Source organism: Rissa tridactyla, chromosome Z (assembly GCF_028500815.1).
Source record: "Rissa tridactyla isolate bRisTri1 chromosome Z, bRisTri1.patW.cur.20221130, whole genome shotgun sequence".
Classification (NCBI taxonomy): Eukaryota; Metazoa; Chordata; class Aves; order Charadriiformes; family Laridae; genus Rissa; species Rissa tridactyla.
The window spans coordinates 67,842,455-67,866,478 of NC_071497.1; the positions used below are offsets into that span (position 1 = coordinate 67,842,455).

Sequence of the window (24,024 nt, forward strand, 5' to 3'; positions counted from 1 at the left end):
TTCTGTATGGTTTACATGAAGAAAATGCTTTATAAGAAGATAGTATGGACCGCTGTGACCAGGTGCTCAGCTCGACAAGTGTACTGACCCATCCTCTGCCTCTTCTCACGCTTGTTCCTCACTATTCACCCTGATTTTTGTCTCTCCCTGCTACTGTAGTAAGTTTTGCTGTCCATTTCCTTTAAGTTTTGTGCAATCCTGCAAGCCCTCTCAAATGATGTTTTTCCCCCTTCATTGGTCAAAGTTCAGGTTGACCTTCTTCATGGCTGTACCAGAACAGTTCCTTTGATGGCTCATCTATCACTGGCTGAAGCCTTCTGGTCGTCTTTATTCTCTCTTATCATTGTTCACAATGTTCCTTTGTTTCGTATTTCTTTTGTGCTGAATATTCCTTAACCAGATAAGTTAATGAACCAGATGCTTTTACATTCCACCTATCCACAGCATTTACATTTTAATTTTAGATCACCAACTCTGCTTTCAAGAATGAGGAATATTTTGGGAGGTAGGAGGGGTTGCCGTTAGACAAGTGCAGTCAGGTATGAACTCTGTATGTACAGGCAGAGGATAGTGTGGAAGATAATTAACAGCAGAGGTTAATAGTGTACAGAAAGGAAACTGAGGAAAATGAGTGAAAATGCAAAATACATGGAGCTGTCCAGTTATATTATCATAGCAGAGCTGGTTCTGCCCCACTATGAGAGAAACAAGAGCTGAAAGTAAACCAGCCTGTGCACGTTACCCTACACTGATTTCTGGAAGAGGCAAGTTCTCCTAATAGTAGTTCTATAAGAACTCTGAGGGAAAAGTGGTCATGTCTGTTAACCTTTTATGAATTGTGATAAACTAGTGATAGTCCTGGTTTCCTAGAAGAGCCAGGAAGTGCTTTTTTTTAGTTCCAAAGTAGACAACATTTATGCAAGGAAGCATTTAAACACTTAAATTTTGATCTTGAGACTTTAATTTTGCACTCTGTGTTCGCAGACATGTTCTTATTTCTTGTCAGAGGCATGGAAATAAAAACCTGCGAACTGTATTCCTTGAACATAAAATTAAATCTGCACCCTAAACAATTTCATAGATTTTGTTCTAGTTGAAGTCTTTTATTTCATTTTATTCATGTTTCCTTTGGAAACATGAATTAGAAATACATTTCAGTAATTCAACAACTAACAAGCTCTTCTTTCTTTTGGATTTGTATTTCATGTATCAGTTATTGGTTTTAAATGACTAAATTTTAGTGAAAGTGTGAATTTTCCCTGAGTTCCTCTTCCTTATTTAACTGTGATGAGTAGAGAGGTTTTGTTCCATTTATGTATGGTAATGTTGAAATTCAGAGGCATTCTTTGTGTTCCTCTAGCATGCCCTGCTTTGTAATCTTTTAAAGTAATAGCTGCTTTTAGTTGTTATTAAGGGGATATATTGTAATAACTTGAAAATTGCACACTCTCCTGGGTGAGCATGTTTTCTGCAAAACATGAAGCAGGTCACACTGTGGTGTACAGATAAGCACAGTTATCTTAAAATTAAAAACAAAGACTACAGTGACTTTCTGCTTCTGCAGTGTATTTGAGTAACTCTTGTGCCTGTGCTTTTTCAGGTGGATGAACTTTCTCTTTTGTTCCATTTATTTAATAAATAACCTCTGTTAACGCCTTTGTGTTACTTTCCTCAATGCATTTGTCAGACACGAGACCAGCATCTCTGGGTCTTTCTCACCGTAGTCACAGTGGGGCTCTTCGGGATGTACCTTTTATTTAAAGGCAGCATGTCCTGCTGGTCTCTGTATCTTCTTGAAGAGGATTTCCTGATGCCGCCATTCAAGCTGCACCATTCTCACCTCTACCTCTCATTTGCTGCTGGGGTTGTAGACCCCCGTTTTCCGTTTTCCCATTGCCATCTTCCCCACTGCCTGTCCCAGGGAAGCTTTTCTTTTTCCTTCTACAAGTCTCTCCTCATCTATAGTGCACTTGGTCAATGGGATCATGTAACCAGATCATACCTGATAAAATAGTCACCTCTGGCCTCAATTCTGCTTCTATAAAGCAGTGGTCACAGTACAGGAACATTTTGATTTCCCTCCATTTGGGTGACTAAAATAGTGCTCCCTTGCATAAACAGTGGATGGAGGGAAGCAAACTGAGACCGAAACTGCCCAGAGAACTTGCATTGTTGCCTGTGTCTCCCCTGGTGTATTTGTGCTGTATTTACCAGTGACTGCAAATTAAAGTATTACTTATGCAGAGCAAGCTGTAGGTGTTACAGCTCACCGAGTTAAAATGCTGGGAGCTGGAGAGTCATTTTGTTTTAGTAGTGGCAAAAACTTCAGCTGGCGGGGTTTGGGCTCTGACACGATGGTTTTGGGGCACTTCTGTGCCGGTCCTGGGAGTGGGGATGCTCCTCTGGAGGCCACAGCCGCCTTACCCTACCGCCGGAAAGTGTTGGGGAAGAGCCAGATTTTTGCTAATGGGGTTCTTTTTTTTTTGTCCCGGTTGCGGATTTTGTTTTGGAGACGACGCTCCCGGCGGTGCCCCGGTGCCCGGGGGGGAGGCGGGCGGCCATGGGTGTGGCGCCGCCCACCCGCTCAAATAGCAGCGGCCGGGGCCGGGCAGCCGGAGTCGGTGGCGGACCCACTTCCCATCATGGTGACGACGACGACGGCGGCGGCGGGCGGCTGTCCCGGCGGGAGCCTGCTGAGGTGGGGACCCGGCGGCTCCCCCGGCCGCTGTCCGCGGCGACCGGTATGGCGGCGGCGGCGGCGGCGGCGACCGGAGGCAGCGGCGGCAGCGCCAGCAGCGCCAGCGATATGGGGGAGCCCGCAGGATCTGCAGGCCTTCCGCGAGTACGGGGAGAGCTGGTACCGCTCCTGTAAGGGGCTGGAGAGCCGCTTCCAGCCGCAGGAGCCGCTCGCCCGGCAGCCGCAGGTAAGACGGGAGGGACAAGCGGGGACGGCGGCGGTAGACCGGTGCCGGGCCCGCCTGACCCCCGGTCCCGGTTCCGCAGGTGACGGCGGAGGCGCGCTGCAAGCTGGTCAGCTGGCTCATCCCCGTCCACCGGCACTTCGACATCTCCTTCGAGGCGCTCTGCCTGGCCGTCAACACCCTCGACCGCTTCCTCGCCACCACCCCCGTGGCCGCCGACTGCTTCCAGCTCCTGGGCGTGACGACGCTGCTCATCGCCTGCAAGCAGGTAGGGGAGGCCCCGCAGAGCGGCTGCCCCGCCGCCGGGCTTTCTGCAGCCCTCCTCGGCCACGCCGAGCGGCTCATACCGGGCCGGGCTCCGCAGCCTTCTCCCTCCCCCGCTACTCCTCCGCGCTGCTCCCGCGGCTGCAGCATCCCCTCCTCTGCTTTCCCCCCGGCAGGTGGAGGTGCACCCCCCCAGCGTGCAGGAGCTCCTCGCCCTCTGCTGCGGCGCCTTCACCCGCGAGCAGCTCCACAACCTGGAGCGCGTCGTCCTGAACCGCCTGTGCTTCGAACTGTCCGCACCCACCATCAGCTTCTTCCTGGAGCACTTCAACCAGGTGCGGCTGCAGGAGCTGGGGGCCGACGCGGTGGAGGCGGCGGACGCCCGCAGCCTGGCCGGGGGGATGGCCGAGCTCAGCCTGGCCGACTACGCCTTCATCGAATACACCCCCTCCCTGCTGGCCGCCGGCAGCCTCGGGCTGGCGGACCGGCTGCTGGGCCACCGCAGGCCCCTGGACCTGCGGGTCAGCGGCTACTCGGAGGGGCGCCTGCAGGATTGTATGGACCACCTGCAGGTCCTGGTGTCCCTGAACGAGCAGTCCCTGCCGCTCCTCCTGCCCCCGTGCTTGGCACAAAAGTGCCCCTGGCTGTGGGGCGGCCACTGACTGCGGGGTGCTAACAGCAAGGCCACCCCGTGCCTCCAGCCACCGCGCTGCCTGCCTCGGCCTTGGCCTGGGCTGGCTCCATGCTGTCTGTCATTTGTGCTCTGTAGAGCCTGTGTAGAGTCTAATTGACAAAGTGTTCACCTCTTTTTTTGTAAATGTTTTAAAGTAAGATCACGTTTTGCGCGTGGTGTTACTGTATGTCTGTTGCACTGTCCCTTTGCTGTTTTTTTTTTTTTTTAAAAAAAAATCCAGCATGTACATACTCTACAGAGTCTCAGGTAATGCACTATTTATTTGGATGGTCCATAAAGATGAGGAGGGAAGGACCATCTGAACTTTGAATAAACTCTTTTCTACTTGTCACCTGTGCTCGTTTATTTGCTGGTGGGGGGTGAACACAGGTGGGAGAGGAAATACATTGGCACAGAACGAGTTTACCCCAGCAGGTAACTCCAGCCCGCACGAAATAATTATGCCCGATGGTGTCATTTCCCATTTCAAACTGACAAGCGCTGGCTTGGTCATGATTTGGGAAAAAACCAAAATTAGATGCGCTGACCTAAGTGCAGGAAAACAAAACCTTAAGTAGTAAACCAGTAGTAAACCAAACCCTGCAGAAAATAGCTAAAAGCCCATCATAAGAGGAGAAGGGTCAGTTTATCGTCCGCTAGCCCCGTCGGTAACTTCATCTGGGCTCGGTGCAGCAACGCGGGGAGGGGGGGGTGCGGACACTCTGCCCGGGGCGCGGGGGGCGCCCTCTCCTGGTGAAGAACCCTCTCCCGGTGGGGAACCTTGTGCCGGTGGAGGACGCTCTCCCGGGTGAGGAACTCTGTCCCGACGAGGGAAACCTCACCCAGTGGGGGAACCCTGTCCCCTTGGGGTCCCTCTTCCCGTGAGAGGGACCCTCTCCCGGTGGGGGGAACCCTCTGCCGCTGAGGAACGCTGTCCCGGTGGGGGACCCTCTGCCGGCCCGGGGCTCAGTAAAGCCAAGATGCCGCCGGATGGTTTATGTTTTTTTTCCTGCCCCCAACCTGATGCCTTCAGCGCTGGCGGCCCCCAGCCCTGGCATTTAATAAAAATCTTTATAAAATCCTTAATAATAAAATCCTTAAAAATAAAAATCCTTCTAAAAACCTGCCAGACCGTAAGCTGCCGCCCGCACGCGGCCCGGCAGGGTCCCGGGGGGGGCGACGGACCGGGGCGGAGTGTCCTCAGCGGCGGGGCCGGCCGCTCCTCTCCTCGGGTTTCACTGCGGGGCAGCCCCTCGGCCCGCCCCGGCTCCGCGGGCGCGGGGAAGGGCTCCGCGGGCGCGGGAGCGGGCGGCGCGGCCCGAGGAGACGGCGGGCGGTTTCCGCGCCCCGGCGGAGGGAAGGCGGGCGGGCAGCCCTCAGCAATGGCCCCGGCCCCCCGCGCCCCTGCCCGCGGGGCGGCGCCGAGCGGGTCGCGGAGCGGAGGGCGCCCGCCGGCAGCGGGGCCGGTGCCGGGGCCGCGGCGGCAGCATGGAGCAGGGCGGCCGCCGCCGCGCCTTCGGCAGCATCTGTCCCAACAGGGTCCAGGATCCGCCAGCCCGACTCGTCAAGAAGCCGGCCCGGCCCGGCGGGGGCGCGGCGGGGACCCCCCCGGCCGCCCCGACCCTCCGAGGGCCCCCGCCCCGCCCGCGCCGCGGCGGCGCCCTGCCGGACCCCGCCGAACCCGCCCTCGGTGAGTCTGTCCGCGGCGGAGAGCCCTGACCCCCCGGCCGTGTCCCGCCGCGCCCCCCCCGTGCCCCTCACCGTGCTCTCCTGCTCTGCATCCTCCAGCCGTGACACCTGCACCATGCCCCCCACCGTGTCCCCCCGTCCATGTCCCGCTCTCCATGCCTCCCGCTGTGTGTCCGTGCTCTCGCCCCGCCGGTTCCCAGCCCTGCGTACCCCGGCTGTGACACCTCCACCATGCCCTCCGTCGTGTCCCCCCGGCCACGTTCCCCGCTCCATGCCTCCCGTTGTGTTCCCTCCCACCATGGTTCCCCCCTCTCCATGCCCCCCACCGTGCTCCCCAGCCCTGCATCCCTTGGCCAGACCCCTTGGCCCCAGCCCCCAGACCCCTGGCTGGGCTTCCCACTTCACTGTGCTTCCCACTTCGCACCACCCCTGGCTGTGCCCATCCCTGCCTGGGCTCCTCACCGCTGTCTCTCGCTGCCCCCAGTGCTCACCACCATCGACTGGCAGGATTTGGCAGCCTGTGCCCCCATCCTTCCCATAACCCGGTCCAGCCCCGTGACCCTGCAGCAGGTAACCCCCCAGCTGGGGCAGCCTTGGCTGTTCCCTGCACAGGGCACCCACCAGGGTTGCCCCCTCAAGCCAATGCGTGGGTGGCAGCCCCCCCAGCCTCAGGCTTCCCACCTGTGAAATGGGCACAGTGGAGGACAGCATCTTGTCCCACGTATTACATGGATTAGTATCCAGGGCAGGGCAGGGGACAGGTGCCTGGGGGTGCCTGGGCTGTGGGAAGGTGCTGAACACAGTGTCGGAGCGCGGGCAGGTCTGAGCGATGGGCCCTGCTCACAGGCACGTTTCCTTCAGCCCTCCCAGGGTTCCTGCTTCCAGGATGGACCAGAGTTTGATTTCCAGGAGTTCAGAAGTGCTGTCGATGACTTTATATGTGGCAAGTAGATATTTTTCCTCACCTGAGCCAAACATGCCTGCATGTGCACATCTGCAGTCATGCTGCGTTCAGTATCCTCTTTTTTTGCTTTGTTTTTGGGTTTTTGAATGCCCACTCACTGCACGCTCATCCCACCCTGGGACAGTGTAAGGCAGTGTGTCCCTGCACGCCCCCTTAGAGGGACCTGGGCTGGCACTGAGCTTTCCCCGACGGGAGATGCAAGTTAAATCCAAGCACATTTAGGGTGCACAGCTGCTGCAGTAGAGTACAAGCATGCCAGGAAATCCCAGAGGAATGCTCAGAACCAGGATGGTGTGCTGGGGTCAGGGGGAAGACAGGACGTGAAAACCTCCTCTGTCTTAACGCCTGTGGCTATTCCCTCCAGATGCATCCACCTCAATGCCACCGCCACTGGACTGCGCCAACTTTGATTTCTCACTTGGCGAGGAGGTGGCCTTTGGCCCTGGCCCCTGCGCCCCGCAGCTGGAGAGCAGTGTGGTGGCGCAGGTGCCCCCGCAGCGCCCGCCTTCCCCCGAGCCGTGCTGGAGGGGCCTGGCGGACCAGCACCAGAAAGCACTGGGAGATGCCCTGGAGGCAAACAGCCAGGTAGGGACACCCAAGCCCTCCCCAAGGCCCTTGGTGCTGGGTTTCTCTCCCTTGCATACTGCTGAGGCAGCTGCGTGGCCCCGGTGGGCAGCATCCCCCGGCCCCTGGGCGGTGGGGCTGTCCTGAACCGCCCTGTCCCCACTTGTCCTTGGCAGCTGCAGGAGACCCTCACGCAGAGGCAGGAAGAACTGGCGACGCTGCGGGAGAGCAACGTGCAGCTGAAGGAGCTGGCGAGCCAGGCCAGGCAGCTGGCTGCCGTTCTTGACGTGAGTGCTGTCCCCATCTCTGGCCCTGCTGGTCCCTGGCGGGGCGTGCGGTGGGGGACAGGGTGCAGGGTGAGGCCAAGCGGTGAGGGGTGGGACAGGGCCATGGGGGGGTGTGGGGCGGGATGGGGTGGTGCAGTGTGGGTCGGGGTGGTGCAGGTGGGGTGGAGTGGGGTGGAGCAGGGTGGCGTGTGGCGGAGTGAGGCGGTGCGGGACGGGTTGGGGTGCTGTGGGGTAAAGCGGTGCGGGTTGCGGAGGCGGGGGACGGGACAGCCTGCGGGGGAGCATGGTGGAGGATGGGGTAGTGCGGAGATGCGCGGTGCGCGGCAGCCCGCGGAATTCCCGCTCTCTCCCCCCGGCAGGTGCTGATGCTCCCGCAGTGCGCTGACAGGGAGGTCCTTCCTCCTCCTCCTCCTCCTCCTCTTCATCCTCTACCTCCTCTTCCCGCCGCCGCCGCGCCGGCCGGGACGTGGGTCGGTGTCGGGCGGGCGGAGCCGCGGGAGGAGGCGGCGGGCGTGGACGCCATGCTGCGGGAGGTGTCGGAGAAGTGCCGCGCCGCCCTGCGCAGCCTCGGGGGGGGCAGCCCAGGGGGGGACAGCCCGGGGGGGGACAGCCCCACGGCCAAGCGCCCGCGGCCGGCCCCGCTCCTGCACGGCGCCTTCCGCGGGCTGCGCACTGGGCGGGCGGGCGGCGAGGGGCTGGAGGGGGGCGGCAGCCTGCGGGCGGCCCTGGGGGAGGCGGGCAGCATCCGCACCCTGGCCTTCCCGCAGGGAAACGCCTTCACCCTCCGCACCGCCGCCGGCGGGTACCGGTTCCGCTGGGTGCCGCGCTGAGAGCCCGCGGATCCGCCCCCCCCGCCCCGCCATCCCCGGCCACGCGTGTCCCGGACCATCGTCAGGGGCCAGCTGCCCTTTTTCTCTTGGAAAACTGGTATGGGCGCTGTTTGCCCCTTGCTGGATGCGGGGGAAGGGCAGGGACGGGCGCGGCAGAGGCGAGCCCCGGGCACCCCCGCGGCGGCCGTCGGCGGGCCCCGCGCGGAGCTGTGGTTTTCGGGTCGGCAACTCGCCCCCAGTAGTTTGCTAATGACTGTAATGAGTGTAGAGATCAAGTGAAGGTCTGCCCTGATGGTTTTACCCGGAGGTTTTACTCAGTTGAGCAGGAGAATGTGGCTGGCGGAATAGCGGCTGCAGTTGGCCGGAGTGAAAACGGAGACCGTCCCGAGTGGTTTGAGCACGATACACCTTCCCCGTCACGGAATTGTACATCCACATAATGTTTACAAATTGCATTTGTGTCATTCATGTGTGCAGCTGTACATGTCTGTTTGCACTTGGTGTGATGATTAAATAGTACTTAAAATTGCCACTTATTTGTGCCGATTCAATGTAAACAGAGTATTTTTCACCAGGTATGCGTATTTGCTTTCATTAGAGCAAAGATAACAGAAAGCTGAGCATCTACACAAAGTTTACTTTGCTTGATGTGCTTAAGCAGGAAATTTTAGAATAAAACATGCTCCTGATAACATTCGGTGATCTCAAGTAGAGGAAGTATGAATAATGTTAAATTGTTCTGAATGGATACATTTCACTGGTTTGAATGCTGAAACACTGACAGCACACATGAAATGGTCCCTGAAGTTTCCTTTTCAGTGGCACATAGGTGAATAAAGGCACCATGCTCCACGCAGGATAGAGGTTTTCTGCCTGTGAAGTTATAAGTTTTTCTGCTTTTTCAATACTCAGATTTTCCAGTATTCTTGCACGGGTCTATGCACATTAACAGCAATCCAACTGTAACAGACTTGGGTGACAGTTAAGGTGACAGCACCACATCATCATCTCAGTGGCAGGTTTCTTAGGGGAGCTGCAGCCCTGCACGTAGTGTTGTGCTTTTGGCAAGCAGAGACCGTATTAAGAAGGAGAAAGTTCCTGTCACCAGCATGACATGTAGTTATGTGGCTTTTTTAGGAGGCTGCAAAGGTGGTCCTTCATATCTGTGGTCCTTCGTGTCTGCAGCACTGACATTTTCTAGCAGGGGAGATGCTGACGCCAGGTCTGGGATGCCAAGGGCTCAGCCCTGGGACAATTCCAGCGTGGTTCGTATTTCAGAAGACCATTGCCACCTTGGCCAAAATGCTGTGTGAAAGCTCTGGTTCTGCAGTGTCCAGGAGACACAAAACCTGCCCAGCTGCACTGAATTCAGCAGGTAATAAACTGATAATGTAAGGCAGCTTGTATAAATATCTCAAGTTCCTCTCCACGTGTTTTATGAAGTTAAACACAAAATGTATAGTATGTACAACTTTGTCATGCTCATAAGCATATTAATTCCTCAGAAATAAAGTGAGACATGAAAACTGTAGACTTCTTGTAGGATGCAACAATAAAGTAATCACCCTGTTGGATTGTCACTAGTGTTGTTCTTGCTGATACTTCAAATCTTTTCAGAATTACAAATACTTGTTTATCCACTTACTTTTGCAGTTAATCTGCTGCAGATTTTCCACTGATTACTTTTACACATAGTGTTTCTATGTTAAAAGTATCCTTGATTAATTTTGAGTCGTGATCTAAAAGTAATCAAAAATTATCACAGGTGCCTTTCAAAAATGTATTTAATTTTAACCCCTGTTAATTGTAAAGGCTGAAAACTGGCTAATCAGACTGAGATGCTTCTCACTGAGACTCACAGGAGCATCATTAGACAGGTAACTCGTAAAAGGAAAGGGTGTTTGGTATGCAACATAGTATGTTCATAGTGTTATGCTATAAACATAGTTATAGTGCACTATAAACGTCTCCTTTAAACTATAAAAATGTGCTTTAAATTCACACTTATCCATCCACTTCATAAACTTCATCTCTTTCACAGATTAGAGCAGCCCAGCAACTGCTTATTGTTATCAGTAAGTTAAAAGGTCTCCCAGTGCTCTTTGTCTTTCTGACAGGCAGGAGTTGGTGGGATCACAGGGGACAAAGCCTGGCCCGTCGATGCATGCTAATTCTTCATGTTTGTTCCATCAGAAGCTGATCCCTGGAGAAGCTGGAAGTCCACCACTAGGAAACCTCATATCCAAACAGATCTGGCTTTATGCTTAGTGCCTGGGGCAGGATCTGTGCCACAGGGCAGAGCCCCTGGACGTGCAGATGTGGTGGACTGATGAACATGTTGGTCTGTGGTTTATGTTCACTCTGATTTTCTCTCCCTGATGGTGCGTGGTCCATGTCATGGGTCCAGGCAGCTCGCCAAGCCCCCAGCAGAAATAAATAAAACAAAGTAGGTGCAATGTCATTTCATGAACTTTGTTGCTGCTCTTAAGTAAGGTTCCTCCACTGCCCTTCCCTTCCCTGCTGGCGCTGGGCCATAGGACGGATGGCTGTGGCCATCTGGGACAGTTTGAGGTGAAACAAAACAGAAAAATACTTTTTTTTTTTTTTTTTTGGAGGTGGTGGTAGTGCCAGGGGAAGGGTTTAGTAACCATGTTTTGAATATGAGCACCTCAATTGCACGTAAACCTTGTTCTGGCCTCATGGGTTTTTCAATGGATAAAATCTTTAGGTGTTAATTAAAAAATGACACCAGCCTTCAAGGTACATCTTGATTAAAGAGAAATACTAGAAAGAGGAACTATCTTTTAGAAAATAGGTGCATATTAGGTCAGGTCTCTTGAAGATGGTAAGGGCAAAAGGGATCTGGATGGAGGTATTTAGAAATGACATAGGGCTTTTGGTGTAATTATAGCTTGTGAAAGCCTTTTTTATCAGCAATATTGCCCATTCCCTGGCCTAAAGGCAATATCCAATGCTGAGTGTTGGCATGGCGTTTCCTGTGTGGGTTGCCAAGGTTGTTCAATGGGTCATAAAGAGAAATATTGCCCTTTAACAAATCTGATCTACTCTCCACGTGTTCATAATAGAAATGTTTTTGCCTTGGTGTTCATATCAACTTGTACATAAACAGAGGCACACATTGGTGTCACTTAATTGGCCTGACTATCATTTTTGAAGCACACGGGTTCCTACCACTCCCGCTCAGACAAAGCCAACGTCGTCCATGAGAAGGATGCAGCTGGAGCTCCCATCGGTTTGCCACTGACCCTTGGTGGCGGCAGGCTGGCATCAAGGTGGCTCGGACTCCTGGGGATCGTGTAGAGACCAGCACTGTAGCAGCAGTACTAAACCACTCCTGTTGGTTTTGGCTCTTCTGTTCAGTGATTGCAGAGAAATGGAATTTCACTGACTTTTCTCCCCTTGTTTTCCTGAATATTTTTCTAAAGAAAATTTCCTCTATGTCTGACTTCAGGGAAAAGACAAGCATTTTGCAGTCAGTTTTACATGACAGCAACAGCACTCTTCATCTTTTCTAAACACTGACTTACTTCTGGTCAGCAACCATTATTTATATTTTGCATTGCACAGTCTTAATGAAAAACTGAAGCTAACGAGGTCAAAAGAGGCTGTAGTTTGCTTTGGCACAACTTTTTCATAGGTGTATCAGAAACAGTCTTAAAGTCTGCCTTGTACCCAGCACCTGTTCAAACCCTGATAGCAAGTGACTATTTATGTTCAATATTTACTTTATACTCTTCAACAAAATACTGTGAAAAAGCCCCAAATTAATAAGTGTCTTCAAGGTTATTCATACGTTGTGATCACTTTTGGTAAAGTCTCCGGGTTTCTTGTGTAGGTAATGCAGTTACAATTAGAACTCACTTGTTAAAATAGGGTAGCTGGAAATTCTGAGGCTTATTCTCCTTTTCACCCAGTAAATTGTTGTCGCAGTGGCCTGTGAGGATATGTCCCAGGCATCCTCTGTGTATTTCTCTCTGTCATGGGCTGACAGACACCAAGCACGCTGAAGATCGTTACATTTTGTGCTTCTATCTCTTCTACAGCACAGGTCTTGGGATTTCAGGCAGTGACTCCTGTATTGAATCTCATATTTCTATTTGTGTAAGCTCACCTCAGCAGATGTTTCACAGTTTCAAACAGCTTTCGCCCATGTACCAGGGATCTCACTGAATCCCTCTGGGTGGACTGCTCGGGCTTTTGGCGTGGGGGAACACCGACAGAGCATTGACTCAGCCTCCACACCCTGGAGGAATTGCAGGGAAATCTCAGCTCTGGTTGACCACGTTTGCAGGTATTTAATGTAACTTCTAAACAATTACATTATTAACAATTACAAGTCTCTCTTCTATATCCTTGAATAGTAGAAATGTCTTCTCTTTAGGCCTTTTTGTATTGATGTGTACAGCTGGCTTGGTACCTTAAAACGCATCCCTTTTTCCAGCACTTTGCAATGTGAATGGTTAATAGTTACTGCCTGGGGATTTGTGGTGACAGCTGAACAGTTCCAGACACCCGGTGAGCTCCCATTTATGATAGTGCTGATGAAGTAGAGATGGAGACCTGCTAGGGACATTTTTCTCCTCTAACCTAATGGGATTGCCATTCTTTTAAGCTGCTCTTCAACAGCACACAGAGGCCGTGGTGCCCTGCTTGTGCACATAGTAAAAGACAGCCTGGAGACTCCTTAATTCCAAAAAGATAGGTGTGATACAAAAGGAAGCATCTTATTCCCGGTTACAGTTGGGAAGGTGAGGCACAGCGGTGTGACATGATTTGGCATAGGTCACTGCACGTGTCTGTGCAGACAAAATAAGAGTCAGAATCCTGATCTCCTGCGACCTGCTTAGGTTGTTCTTCATGTATTGTCTGTTCTCTGTGCCCTGAACTCATCCTGCCTCTTGGAGGACTGTAACTGGCTGATATGGGAGCTGGGGGTAAGGACAGGCATATGTGGAAGAGAAGGAGGCAAGAAAGCATGTTGCAGGCCAAACTGTAGGTTTTGTAGCAATTTTTGTCTGTTGTTGAAAAGGCTTTGGTCTGGATCTGCACATTAAAAATGTAATTCAAATCACTGGACACTTCCAGAAAAATGCATTTTTGTTCACGATTAGGTTCAGTTACCTAGTAAAAAATAAACGTATTTATAAGGAATCCTTTACAGTTTTTTGTTTTTTAAAAGTCTGTTTTGCTATACTCCAAGTTGGTTAGTAGTGACCTTTGGGTTCACAGCACTGTGAATAATAAATTGCATTTTTAAAAGAATAATTTTCTGAATGAAATATACCAGACTTTACACTATCACTAGAAAAATTCACAATGTATTTTGTTTGCCAACCATCATGGAAATTTTGTAAAAAAGCTTTTCCATTTATTTCTAGGCTTTCAGTCCCTTTGTGCTAGCAGTTAGTCTCAGACAGCCTGCTCTGCCCGCTCCTTGGACATCTCATCGTGTTGTGGTCTTAACCAGGGCCCAGAACAGACCCAGGTCTGGTAGGTCAGACACTGCAATCCCGTGTTCAGCTCCTGCCCCCTCTCTCCACATCTTAGTTACCTCAGCTTGATGGTAGCTGTGAAATCGTTGTGAAAAAACCCCACCAAAAACCCAACAAAGGAGAGAAATGAAAAAATAGGTGAAATGTCTGTGAACTGTAAAGTTTTCTAGTGTTTTCAGTATGCATTGTAGGGTATTACAACTAAGGCAGTGTACAATTTAATGTTAATTTTAGCCCACGAAGTTCAGTGTTGCCTTTTGAAATGATTAAATAGACAGATATGTCCAATTCTTCATGTAAGACAGAAAAACGCCTTTTAAATTTGAATGAAACTCAGAGCAGGTGGAATCAAGATCCATAGCTAAGTATTTGTTTTACACCAGATATTTGCCATGAGTAGAATTCCCTGTCAGTAATTGATTCAACATCCTCAAAATTACATCTTTTTACTTCTCATTTTAGGGTTTTGGATTAAGGCCAAAATCAACACCTACAAGAAGAACTATGAACCTGCAGAAAGTATTTATAAATACTATGCTGTTACTTTTGTATGAACTCTTACGAAACCTTGATTTAGGAAGAAAAAGGTTGAGCACATGAATACATCATCAGAAAAAAAGCTGGCTGAAAACATTTGTTTATTTTTGTAAATGCCCAGAACTAGAAGGATTATCATAATTTATATTTATTTCTTTAAAAAGTGCTCTGATATATCGTATCTTCTGTATGTCTGATTACTTTCACTGGATGTTAATCAAACAATTCTACTTTCAGTCCTGGCTTCTTTGTGATTTTTTTTTGCTTTACGGATGCTCAGTTGTCTACTCTTCTGGCAACAAATACAACATGAATTAGCAAATTTAATCCCTGTGATTCACCTTCTTTTATCTCAGGTGGTGCAGACATGGGAAGCTGAAGTCAATTTCCACTACTGTCATGATACTTTGAGTGGTTGCAATAGATGGCTGTGCTGTAGTTTCACGTCAAAGATCTGTTAAGGCATATTAATAATCATTAAAGTCATGTAAGGCATTTTTTTACTGTAAGAAAACATATTTAAGATGTTAAAAATAAACCTCATCACAGAAGCATTCTTTACAATATACTGAACAGTAAACAGCTGTTTAAATAGTGATAAAAGATTATGTTACAGCCCTAAACTCTTTCCGTGTTAATGAAAGATTTAGCCAGGTAACCTGTTTATTGTACCAACAACACACGTCAGTATATTGTTACTCTCTTTCCAGTCAACGGTTACAACACATACCTTGAGAGCTTATGAACGCATTTGAACAAGTGTCCAACAAAGGACAGACACTCAACCAAAGTTATGAAGTTTAAATTGCAGCTTCTGGCATGTGTGGAGTCATCAAGTAGGTAAAGTTAAGCTCACGCGTGTATGGTTTTCGTCCTGGATGAAATGTAAGCACTTCAAAAATGCAAAGAAATTCTGGACTCAAATGTAGAACTACTCTGTTCTGTTTTGATTTGTACTACCGAAATTTTGCAAAATTAAAAACATGAGAACTTCAAAAGCATGAACTTTGTCTCTGGCAGACAAAAGTATCAGTAAGATGGGTGAATCACAGCCCCATCCATGTACATGTGCTCCCTTCTGTACCTTAGGCTGGGCTGCAGCCCTGGGATCACCCAGATTACAAACTGCCCTTGAAGGTCCATGGGTATGTTGGCAAAACCCCAAAAAACCCGCCCCTCACCTCACATCTGGTATCTGGCCTTTATTTGTGACTTCAGCCTCATTTACCACAATTTTGAAAATGATTCAGCTTGACCAGAAAAAAACAACCAAATCTCCCAGAACAGTATCTGTCTGCATGGGATTTCCATTGAACATGTACCTCACTCACTGTCTTTTTATTAATTCAGAAAGCCTGATTAAAAATAATCTTCACTACCCAAGATAGTGTTTCTCTGCGTGAAGCTGTGGTTTCCCATGAAAGCAGCTTTCTAGAGGAAGAAGAAAATTGTCAACTCACTCATGGAGGATCCATGAAATCGAAACCATTAAATGAGGCAAATTGTGCCATAGATTTAGGTAGTAAAAGAAAAAGCACAAATGTCGTCTACCTGACTTTCAGAACTAAGTGTGGAACCCATCTCTTTATTCGGACTTGCTCCCAGCTGTGCTCTGACAAGGATAATGACCATAAACTTGTACCTTTTCAATAACAGGGGAGTTGATAGGAGGGTACATGTCATTTTTTGAGAGCTCCTACATTATGGTGGTGATGGCTACCTACACAGCACAGTGGACAGAGAGATGCAGCTTTACGTACTCATATTGAATTAGAGGTGATCACAGTCCTATGACATAAGCTTTAACTTGGTTTATTAAGTCCCCAGTTGCAAAATACATGAAACAGTGTTACTGCCAGTCAGTGCATAAATGAAGTTCAAATTAAACTACACAAAAAAGTGCTTTGCAACATACTTAGCCTTCCCCTCCTTCCTTCTTAAAGTCCACTTGTTTAGTTGCCTTGTACTCTGTTGGTAATTCAGAAGTGCCCAGAGACATGAAAGCAGAGTCCTGTTGCTCTGCATTCTCTGTAAACCCAGAGTGTTTGCCCAAAGACACTTTTTGAAAGTGTGCATCCTTTTGGCTTATCTTGTGCGGCTCTTTTGGTAGCAGAAAACTCACAGAATTTCATGGTCAAATATTTAAAGGAGGAAAAGATATTTTAACGCAGCTAACTGTACTAAATATGATTTTTCTTCTTAGTGCATCCTTTTAATTTGTAACAATTTTTAAGCATTTTTCTCAATTTTTTTCCCAGTGCTTGGTGAATGCCTCTGACCATGTTTAGAGTGTCTAACATGGCTAAGACATCAGCGCAAGCAGCACTGATCCCAACCAACCTCTCACAGACGAGTTTAACAAACAACTGGGGCAGAAGAATTAGAGATGGGGATATTTGGAGAGACTTTCCCAATTATTGAGGACACAAGCAAGCTCTGATCTCCTACACAAATTCTTTAACACACTTCAGCACTCACTCAGCATCTGAGGTTAAGCCTGAAGATCATGAAATAATTAATGTCTCAATTGTTTATTTCCTCCTTAGTTACCGAGATATTATCTTGGAAATCCCCATGGTCCAGTTGAATCTCTTTCAAAGCTCTCTAGTACTCTTTCTGGATTGTTCGTATTTGCCACAGACCCTTCAAAATAACAAAAAGGGCTGACACTCCCTTCTGTGGGCTTTGAATCAGGCTACACAACACTGGAAGGCATGAACTTCTTGAGTACACCAGGCTGTTTTCCTTGGTTATACTGATTAAGCAACTTTACATGAGTTGTTGGAGACAACATGGGCATTTGTTTCTTGTCATTTTGATCTGATTTTTTCTGATTTTTTTCTGGGAGTGACTGTATCAAACTCACTTGGGGGAATAAAATAAAACTAGATGGGAGAGATTCTGTGTTGACTTTGGTTCCAGTCTATTGAAGTGTATGGAGGAAGTCACGGGTCCTTATTCACTGGTACTCAGTAGCTTTTCTACATGAAGGTCTAATTTGCACCAGTAGAAAAACAGAAATAAAGCTGCTGGGCTCTGTTTTGCTTCCTCCACTGTCTCCTCTGTTTCACTCTGCAGGGCATCTATCTGGGGAAGACAGGTGACTGTGCAGGAGATGGCACTTGAAAAGCTCTTCATTGACCATATTCAGCTGTATAAGGGCTACAGCAACATTATCACTTCAGAAGAATGTGTGTTTGAAGTAAGTCTCATGTTTGATCCCATCTTCCCCACCTTGGTTTCCTGTTGCACAGTAGTCTTGAAGCCTGTCAACTGGATTCCTTTCAGATGAAATGAAACCAACAGGAGCTCACCTAATTTACTTCAACTGCTAATGGGCATTTAGTCCAGATACCTGAGCTAGAGCCGGTTGTCAGCTACTTTCTCCTCAAACATGTACAGGGTGGACCCTGGATCTCAGCATCAGCTGTTTCATTTCCCAGGTCCACTCATGCCACTCCTCACTCCTTACTACTGCAGACATAGGTAAGGCCACTCTGTGCAACCTGGAGCATGTCTAGTAGAAGATGAGGGAATCTTATACATTGTGTGTAGCTCCTACTGGTCATAGTAGGACAGTTGTGACAGCAAAACAAGATCATAGCTATTGCACTGGAGACATATCTGCCAGGAAGGTGTCAAACTATATCAGAAATGCTGACACGATGTTTTCAAGAATGAAAATAACCAAATAAATGAGTGATGGAACTCACTCACAGTGAGTGGAGGTGGAACACACACAGTGCATGAAGCTGCAAGGAACTGGAATATGGAGATGCACCTCAGCCAGTTTGAACATTTGTGTAGACCTTTCTTCTCTTCTGCATACACGCACCCCTGACCCAACAAGCAAGCAAACACGTTGGTCTGGCTTACTTAAATAAAATAAACAAAGTCCAGCAAACAGGTAGCAGACCTGCATTTTTGCTGCTAACTAGGAGATCCATCTAGAGAGGAACTAGAAATGGGTTTTAGTCCTGAACTTTGTCTGCTTGTTGGCCTAAGTCCTTACCTATCTGCTATTACCGAAGGAGGCCGTGAGCATGTGAAACCCCAAGAGCATCTGTGGAATTGCCTCTATTCACCTTCCAGATCAATCAGTCAGGTTTTCTGTTTCACAGGATGCTGCTTCATCCAAGCCATAAGCAATGTACAGGAAGAGCTAGTGAATCAAATGAGTATTAGGGGTGTCAGATGCTTTTGAAAATTGCCCCATAATCTAATCAAATCACTTTATTTAAACAAAACACTTCCAAGTATGCTTTATCACAAAGCAAATATATCTGTATAACCAAGGGAACATTTTACTCCCTTGTAGGATACTCCTAGTATCTGGTACAGTGCAAATTAGCAAGAAGGTTATAATTTCAAGAGAATGAATGTTTGTCAACTATGTTTACATTTCAGTAAATACACAAGGGCTAGATTTAGAAGTGATTTTGACAGCAAGGAAAAGTTCTTCAGTGAGAATCAGGAGTGAAACAAACTAAGATGTGGAGAAAAGCATGGAGGGATTTGCACTGACTGTTAATGCTCATACTCAAGATTTTAAAATAAGAAAATATTAAAATTGTGGAACAAAAAGCAAGTAGCAAAAAGAGATGATAGACAAGCAAGAATATTTACAGTCAAGGCAAAAAAAGCAAATGCAGAAGTTAGAGGCAAATGAGAAGGCAATCAGTAGCGCACAAGGTTGTATTTACATCATAATAAATAGAGGGAGTAACTGCTCACAACTGCTTTCACAAATCCACTGGGAAAGAGATCTGATCATAGCAGTCCATGCTCCAAAACACAACCACACACCTGACAATGAGTGTCCAAGTGTCAACGTTACATGGGGAGATAACAACATAGCGGGGGCTGAGGCATTGCAATTCCTCAGTTTGGGATGGAGGACTCCTGCATCTCCCACTTTGTGGGTAAGTGCTTTAACCATGGGTCCCTGTCTAAAAGGTAAGTAGCAGAAAGCAGCATGAATTTTGGCTTTGCTAAAACAGGATATAGCAAGTCTTTCTCACTTTGGCAAGGAACAGGTGTAAGAGACCTCAGTGAAGGGTCTTGACCCTTCGTCTTGTGTGTTTAGAGGTGGCTGTTTGAAGGTGGGTGCTGTGGTGTTGGGGCAGCTCACATGTGTGTAATGCACCGCTCAGGCGGCTTAGTGTGGAGGTTTTCTTGGCTTTGTGTCTACTTTGAGATGCCCTTCTTTCTCCCTGCCCTGCCTCTGTGTAGGCAACCTAAATGTGTAATGGTGTGTGTACTCAGCAAGGGGCAAAAAGTCAAGCACTGGCTTCACCTCCTGTGCTCGGAGACGGCAGGAGTGGTCCGTAGCTGTTCGGATGTGTAGGTTTATGGCTGTTCTGTATTGGCAGGTCCTCCCAACTGCATCCTTGGTCAGGTGGTGAAAGGGGTGCTGCTCCAGCTGTGGGCACAACAGCATATGACTGCCAGTGTATGAAGGCACCTTTTCTCTCCAGGCTTTAGACTCCTTTCTCGGAGCTGAAGGACATTACCAAAACACTGCAACTCATACAGATGTCTCTATTAATGTTTTTTGCCATAGGCATGTAACCAGATCTGGTATCCAGTGCCAATGTGTGTGGTTGCATCCCCCCCTGACTTTTAGGTGTCTAAACCTTTTATTGAAGCCTGTCCCACCTCTCATGGACAGTAGCTGAGCTGCTGCTGGGGCACGCATGGCAGGACTCTGTGCCCCGATGTCTATAAACACTAGTATATCCACTTAAACTTCAGTAGGCAAATTGGCCAAGTGACTTTAGCAGGACTGATTTACTTAGGTCTAGTCATGCAATATATGTGATCGCTCTGCCTGTATGGTTTGTATGGTAAGGTGTGAATCTCACAGGATTTGAGGATATGTTAGTTTTTTAAATATTTGAATAGGGAGGTTTAAGAGAAAGGGGGTGTGTGTTAAAGTGACATTTCTAGAGATGATGACTCTCCTGTTTTGTATTTCAGTACTTCATTGCTGTATGAAGTAGCAGTCATGAGGGATGCAATAAAAGGAATTACACCACTTACAGAAAAAAAGGTCCCCTTGCTCAAAATCAGCCGATCAATTCTTGGCTTTGAGAGTTGGAGTTTCTAACTTGAAATGAATCCTGAGAAGAGTTCATAGGACTATTTATTAACATAGACTGATGCTGTATACCTGAAAATTTTACACAACTGCAAAGAGTCAGCCTATATTATGCTCTAATGGGGCAAAACGGCCTTAAATGTCCACCAGCAAAGAAGGTACTTTGCAATTCCCTAACTCAAGTGGATCTCAGGTGGAAATAAACACTTGAAGGAGGCCTCCTAACACATTTCAATTTGATTTCCGACAGTTGTTTGCATCCTTGGCACATTTTGCGCCATTTTTTGTGGCGAGAGGTAAAAGAATGCTACAAAGTCACTATTTAACCTGAGATGCACCACAGCTCAGCTTTCTAAAAGCTCTGTTTCAGTTCTTTTTTCTCTTAGGAAACTCCTACTTGTTATTTCCTTTGCAGTTGGTTGGTTTTCTAGGGATGACCGCATAGATGATAAGAGGTATGTACCCAGCATCTCTATAAAGTATTCTTCAGAAATCTAATTAGAGCTATCAAATATGCATTCACATTACCACAGTAATGGGCAACACGTATTCCAGGATGTTCAGGGGTGTGCAATGCAGAGCAAAAGCATTTCAACAAGTTAAAGAGGAAAGGAAGAGATGAGGCTAAAACTAATAGGTGAATTTCTTACACTGGGTTCTTTGTCTGAAAGACGTTATTAACAAAACAGCTATGGATATATTTATTGATAAAATGCTTTCTACCATTTTATTCTTGTTTTTTCTGATAGTCCTCAACATAGCTCCATTTGTATGTATGTTTGTGTTGTGTTCCTCTCTTTTCTTTTGTTACCAAGTTTGTATCTCCTGGTGAAATTCAGGGTCCCCTTTGTCTCAGTGGGCTTTTGAATGGGCTCAGGAATCCAGTGGTTCCAAGGTCTTTGCAGGACTGGAGACTCACACAGCCTCTGAGAGGAGCTGGAGTGGACTTGTATTTCCTGTGAGAGGAAAGAATTTCGCATACTGTGTGTGGACTGAGATGATTTGACCTATACCTACACCCTGAATGTCAAGAAAGGTTTTAGAAGTTTAAAAAGGTGGAAGTGTTGAAACAGATGAACATCTACTATGGAGTTAGGTACAAACTGCGTATCTTCAACACATTAAGTTTTTAAAGTGCTCAACTAAGAACACAGTCTTAGGGTATGAATTAACCTATGTCATCTAGAAACTGCAGAACTAAACCACTGGTTTGCTGAAGTCACTATCTCAATAGTGAGTGAGAGTGAGAGACCTGTTTTCAAAAAGTGCAGTACCCAAGAGGAAAAAAAAACACCCCAAACTAAAATACATTTTAATTGAAAACTTAGCTTATAGTCTGACCTCATTCCCTGAATATTAATTTTTTAAAGTGAAACCAGAGACTTTTTCCACGGGAAATAGTACGGAGATGCAACAGAATTTCAGGAACTCAGAGCTGATGGAACTGAACCTGTCAGCAATTATTTGAGTGATACACATTTGCAAAGAGAGATGACAGCTGCTTTTTAAGGCGTATATTTAATTGCCCTTATCCAGGAAAGAATGTCAGAGACCTTGCCCTGTCTCTGAGACCACCTTAGAGGAATCATCTACAACAGGTGTCTGAAGCCTTGGATGTAGCTACGTTTCATAATTATTCAAAGTTGTAATTACTTTTTGCATAACTTCATTTTACAATAAATTATAGCGGTTTGCTACTAGTAATGTAGTAATAAGTACTGTGCTAACAACAGAAGTTGCTAGAGAAGCTTTGGAAAGAACCACATCTGAGTGGCATTTTGGCCGTTTGTTAATCCAGACTCTCAGGATTCCAGGATAAAATATTATTTACGCACACAACTGGCAGCTGGCAACAAACCCAGAGGTTCTGTTGTTGCGTTGGAGTTTAGCCAAGGTAACAAAATGTAGTTGTAGATTGTGCACAGTCCCCAAAGCCAGCACGGGATTCCAGCATGTTGGAAGCCTTAACTGACACAGTCTTTGTAGCAGTGGTGTGCCGAAATGCATTCTTAATGTGCACAGAAAAAGGGAGTACACACTGAAGAGATAACCTTAGCAGAAAGGGCTGGGATGGATGAACCTAGCAGGACAGCTCTTGATCTGCCCATCGAACAGCAAGACCAGGCAATTACTATTGCGTGCTGCTGAAGAAATCAATTGTGAATTGTATTGCTTTCTGAAAGCTAAAGGTCACATTAAAACTGACAATCCTGGGAGTCAAAAATATGTTATATGATAAGTCATATAATTCAGTAAAATGCACTTACTCCTTGGTGCATTTCTCCCCTCCCCCCCATTTGTAAACCAATAGGAATCTTTTACAAGCCAGAAACTGGCAGCTGATTCCCTGAGATAGAGATCTTTAGTTTACTTATGCATGCTTGCTAACGAGGCTCGTCATTATTGCTAAATTTAACATTGGAAATAAAAGAAATGTAAGTACTGGGGAAGGTGTACAAATGGACAAAAGCCAGAAACACATAAAAATGGTACTCTATCTTTCATGTGCCAGTCTATCTAGATAATGCAGCATACTTGTGGCACAAGAATGCAGAAACGTAAGGAACAGGTTCAGGGTTTTTTTAAATTTTCTTGCTTGTTCGGATAGGAGATGTAACTTTCCTTAATGTCTGAGGTGTAGAGATTCATCTGAGGAGGAACAGTGGGCAGTCATTTCCACGGCTCTCTCCCAACATGTTCACAACCACTTTTACTGTGCTGGCAAAGAACTGGACAGAGACGTTAAGTGCATGGCTTGAAGTAAGCCCCAGCAAAGAATCAGGAACTTCTTTCCTGCCTTGTCCTCTGAAGGAAATCTTAAATAACCCATGTTTTGTACAGCTAAAATGAAGCTGTGGGTTCACTGCCAGAATACTCCAGTTGCCTGGTCAACAATATTTCATACTGGAGTCTAAACAATGGTTGCTTGTTGCAGTGTGAAATGATGTGAAGAAAACAGATACATAAACCAACTCCCTTCATTTTCTTGATTCCTTACTTTCCCATCCTTTCCCTGCTTTCCATTGCAGTTAGAAACACTTGAGGGTCAAAGCTCCTTTTTGTAAATGGGAACGTACTACTATTGTCAGTCACTTAGAGAGGCCCCATGGTTTGCGCTGTACCACTGTGAGAACCATTCCTCTGACCCACTCAGAACCCTCTGAGTATTGATATGACTGAGCAGGCAACAAGATTGGGAACTTTCTGGGATACTGGCTGAAAAGCTAGAGAGAACAGTGAAGAAATACTGAAAGAAAAATTAAGATGTTTCCATACCTCAAGATCTCACCTAGCAAAGCTGGGACATCATTTTCTCTCTGGCAGGAGGTTAGAGGCCTCAGTTCCCAGAAACCTCTCATCACTTTGGAACTGCAAAATGGAAACAAATTTTCATCAAAATATGTTCAACAGTTTTATTCTGACCTATTTCAAATAGCAGCTCAAAACTGTGGTAAATCTTACACAGATCCCTCACACTTCCAAAAGGGTAATTTTTTTCTTAACATAATTTGTTACACCTTTCTTAGTTTATCCAACTGAGTATCAAAGGCAGTGACTACATCCTCTCTAGAAAACTAATCAGTCCAGTATGCCCTTGATGTTCAAGTCCCTGTGCTCCTTAGCCAGGAAGGTTTCTCTAACTAGGCCTTCGGTTTAAGAAAAAGTTTCCTGTTCGTAGTCT

At 47.5% G+C, this 24,024-nt stretch overlaps 2 protein-coding genes across 2 annotated transcripts; both read left to right on the forward strand.

Moving 5' to 3' along the window:
• Nucleotides 1-135: 135 nt before the first annotated feature.
• Nucleotides 136-4,208, forward strand: CCNO (cyclin O). The gene is made up of 3 exons (XM_054185313.1): nucleotides 136-2,924; nucleotides 3,004-3,189; nucleotides 3,362-4,208. Exons 1-3 carry the CDS (start codon nucleotides 2,280-2,282, stop codon nucleotides 3,845-3,847), a joined length of 1,317 nt encoding a protein of 438 aa, XP_054041288.1. The 5' UTR covers nucleotides 136-2,279; the 3' UTR covers nucleotides 3,848-4,208.
• A 2,681-nt stretch (nucleotides 4,209-6,889) lies between these two features.
• MCIDAS (multiciliate differentiation and DNA synthesis associated cell cycle protein) lies at nucleotides 6,890-8,192 on the forward strand. Its single transcript, XM_054187051.1, has 3 exons — nucleotides 6,890-7,096; nucleotides 7,252-7,362; nucleotides 7,722-8,192. Exons 1-3 carry the CDS (start codon nucleotides 6,890-6,892, stop codon nucleotides 8,190-8,192), a joined length of 789 nt encoding a protein of 262 aa, XP_054043026.1.
• Nucleotides 8,193-24,024: the final 15,832 nt, after the last annotated feature.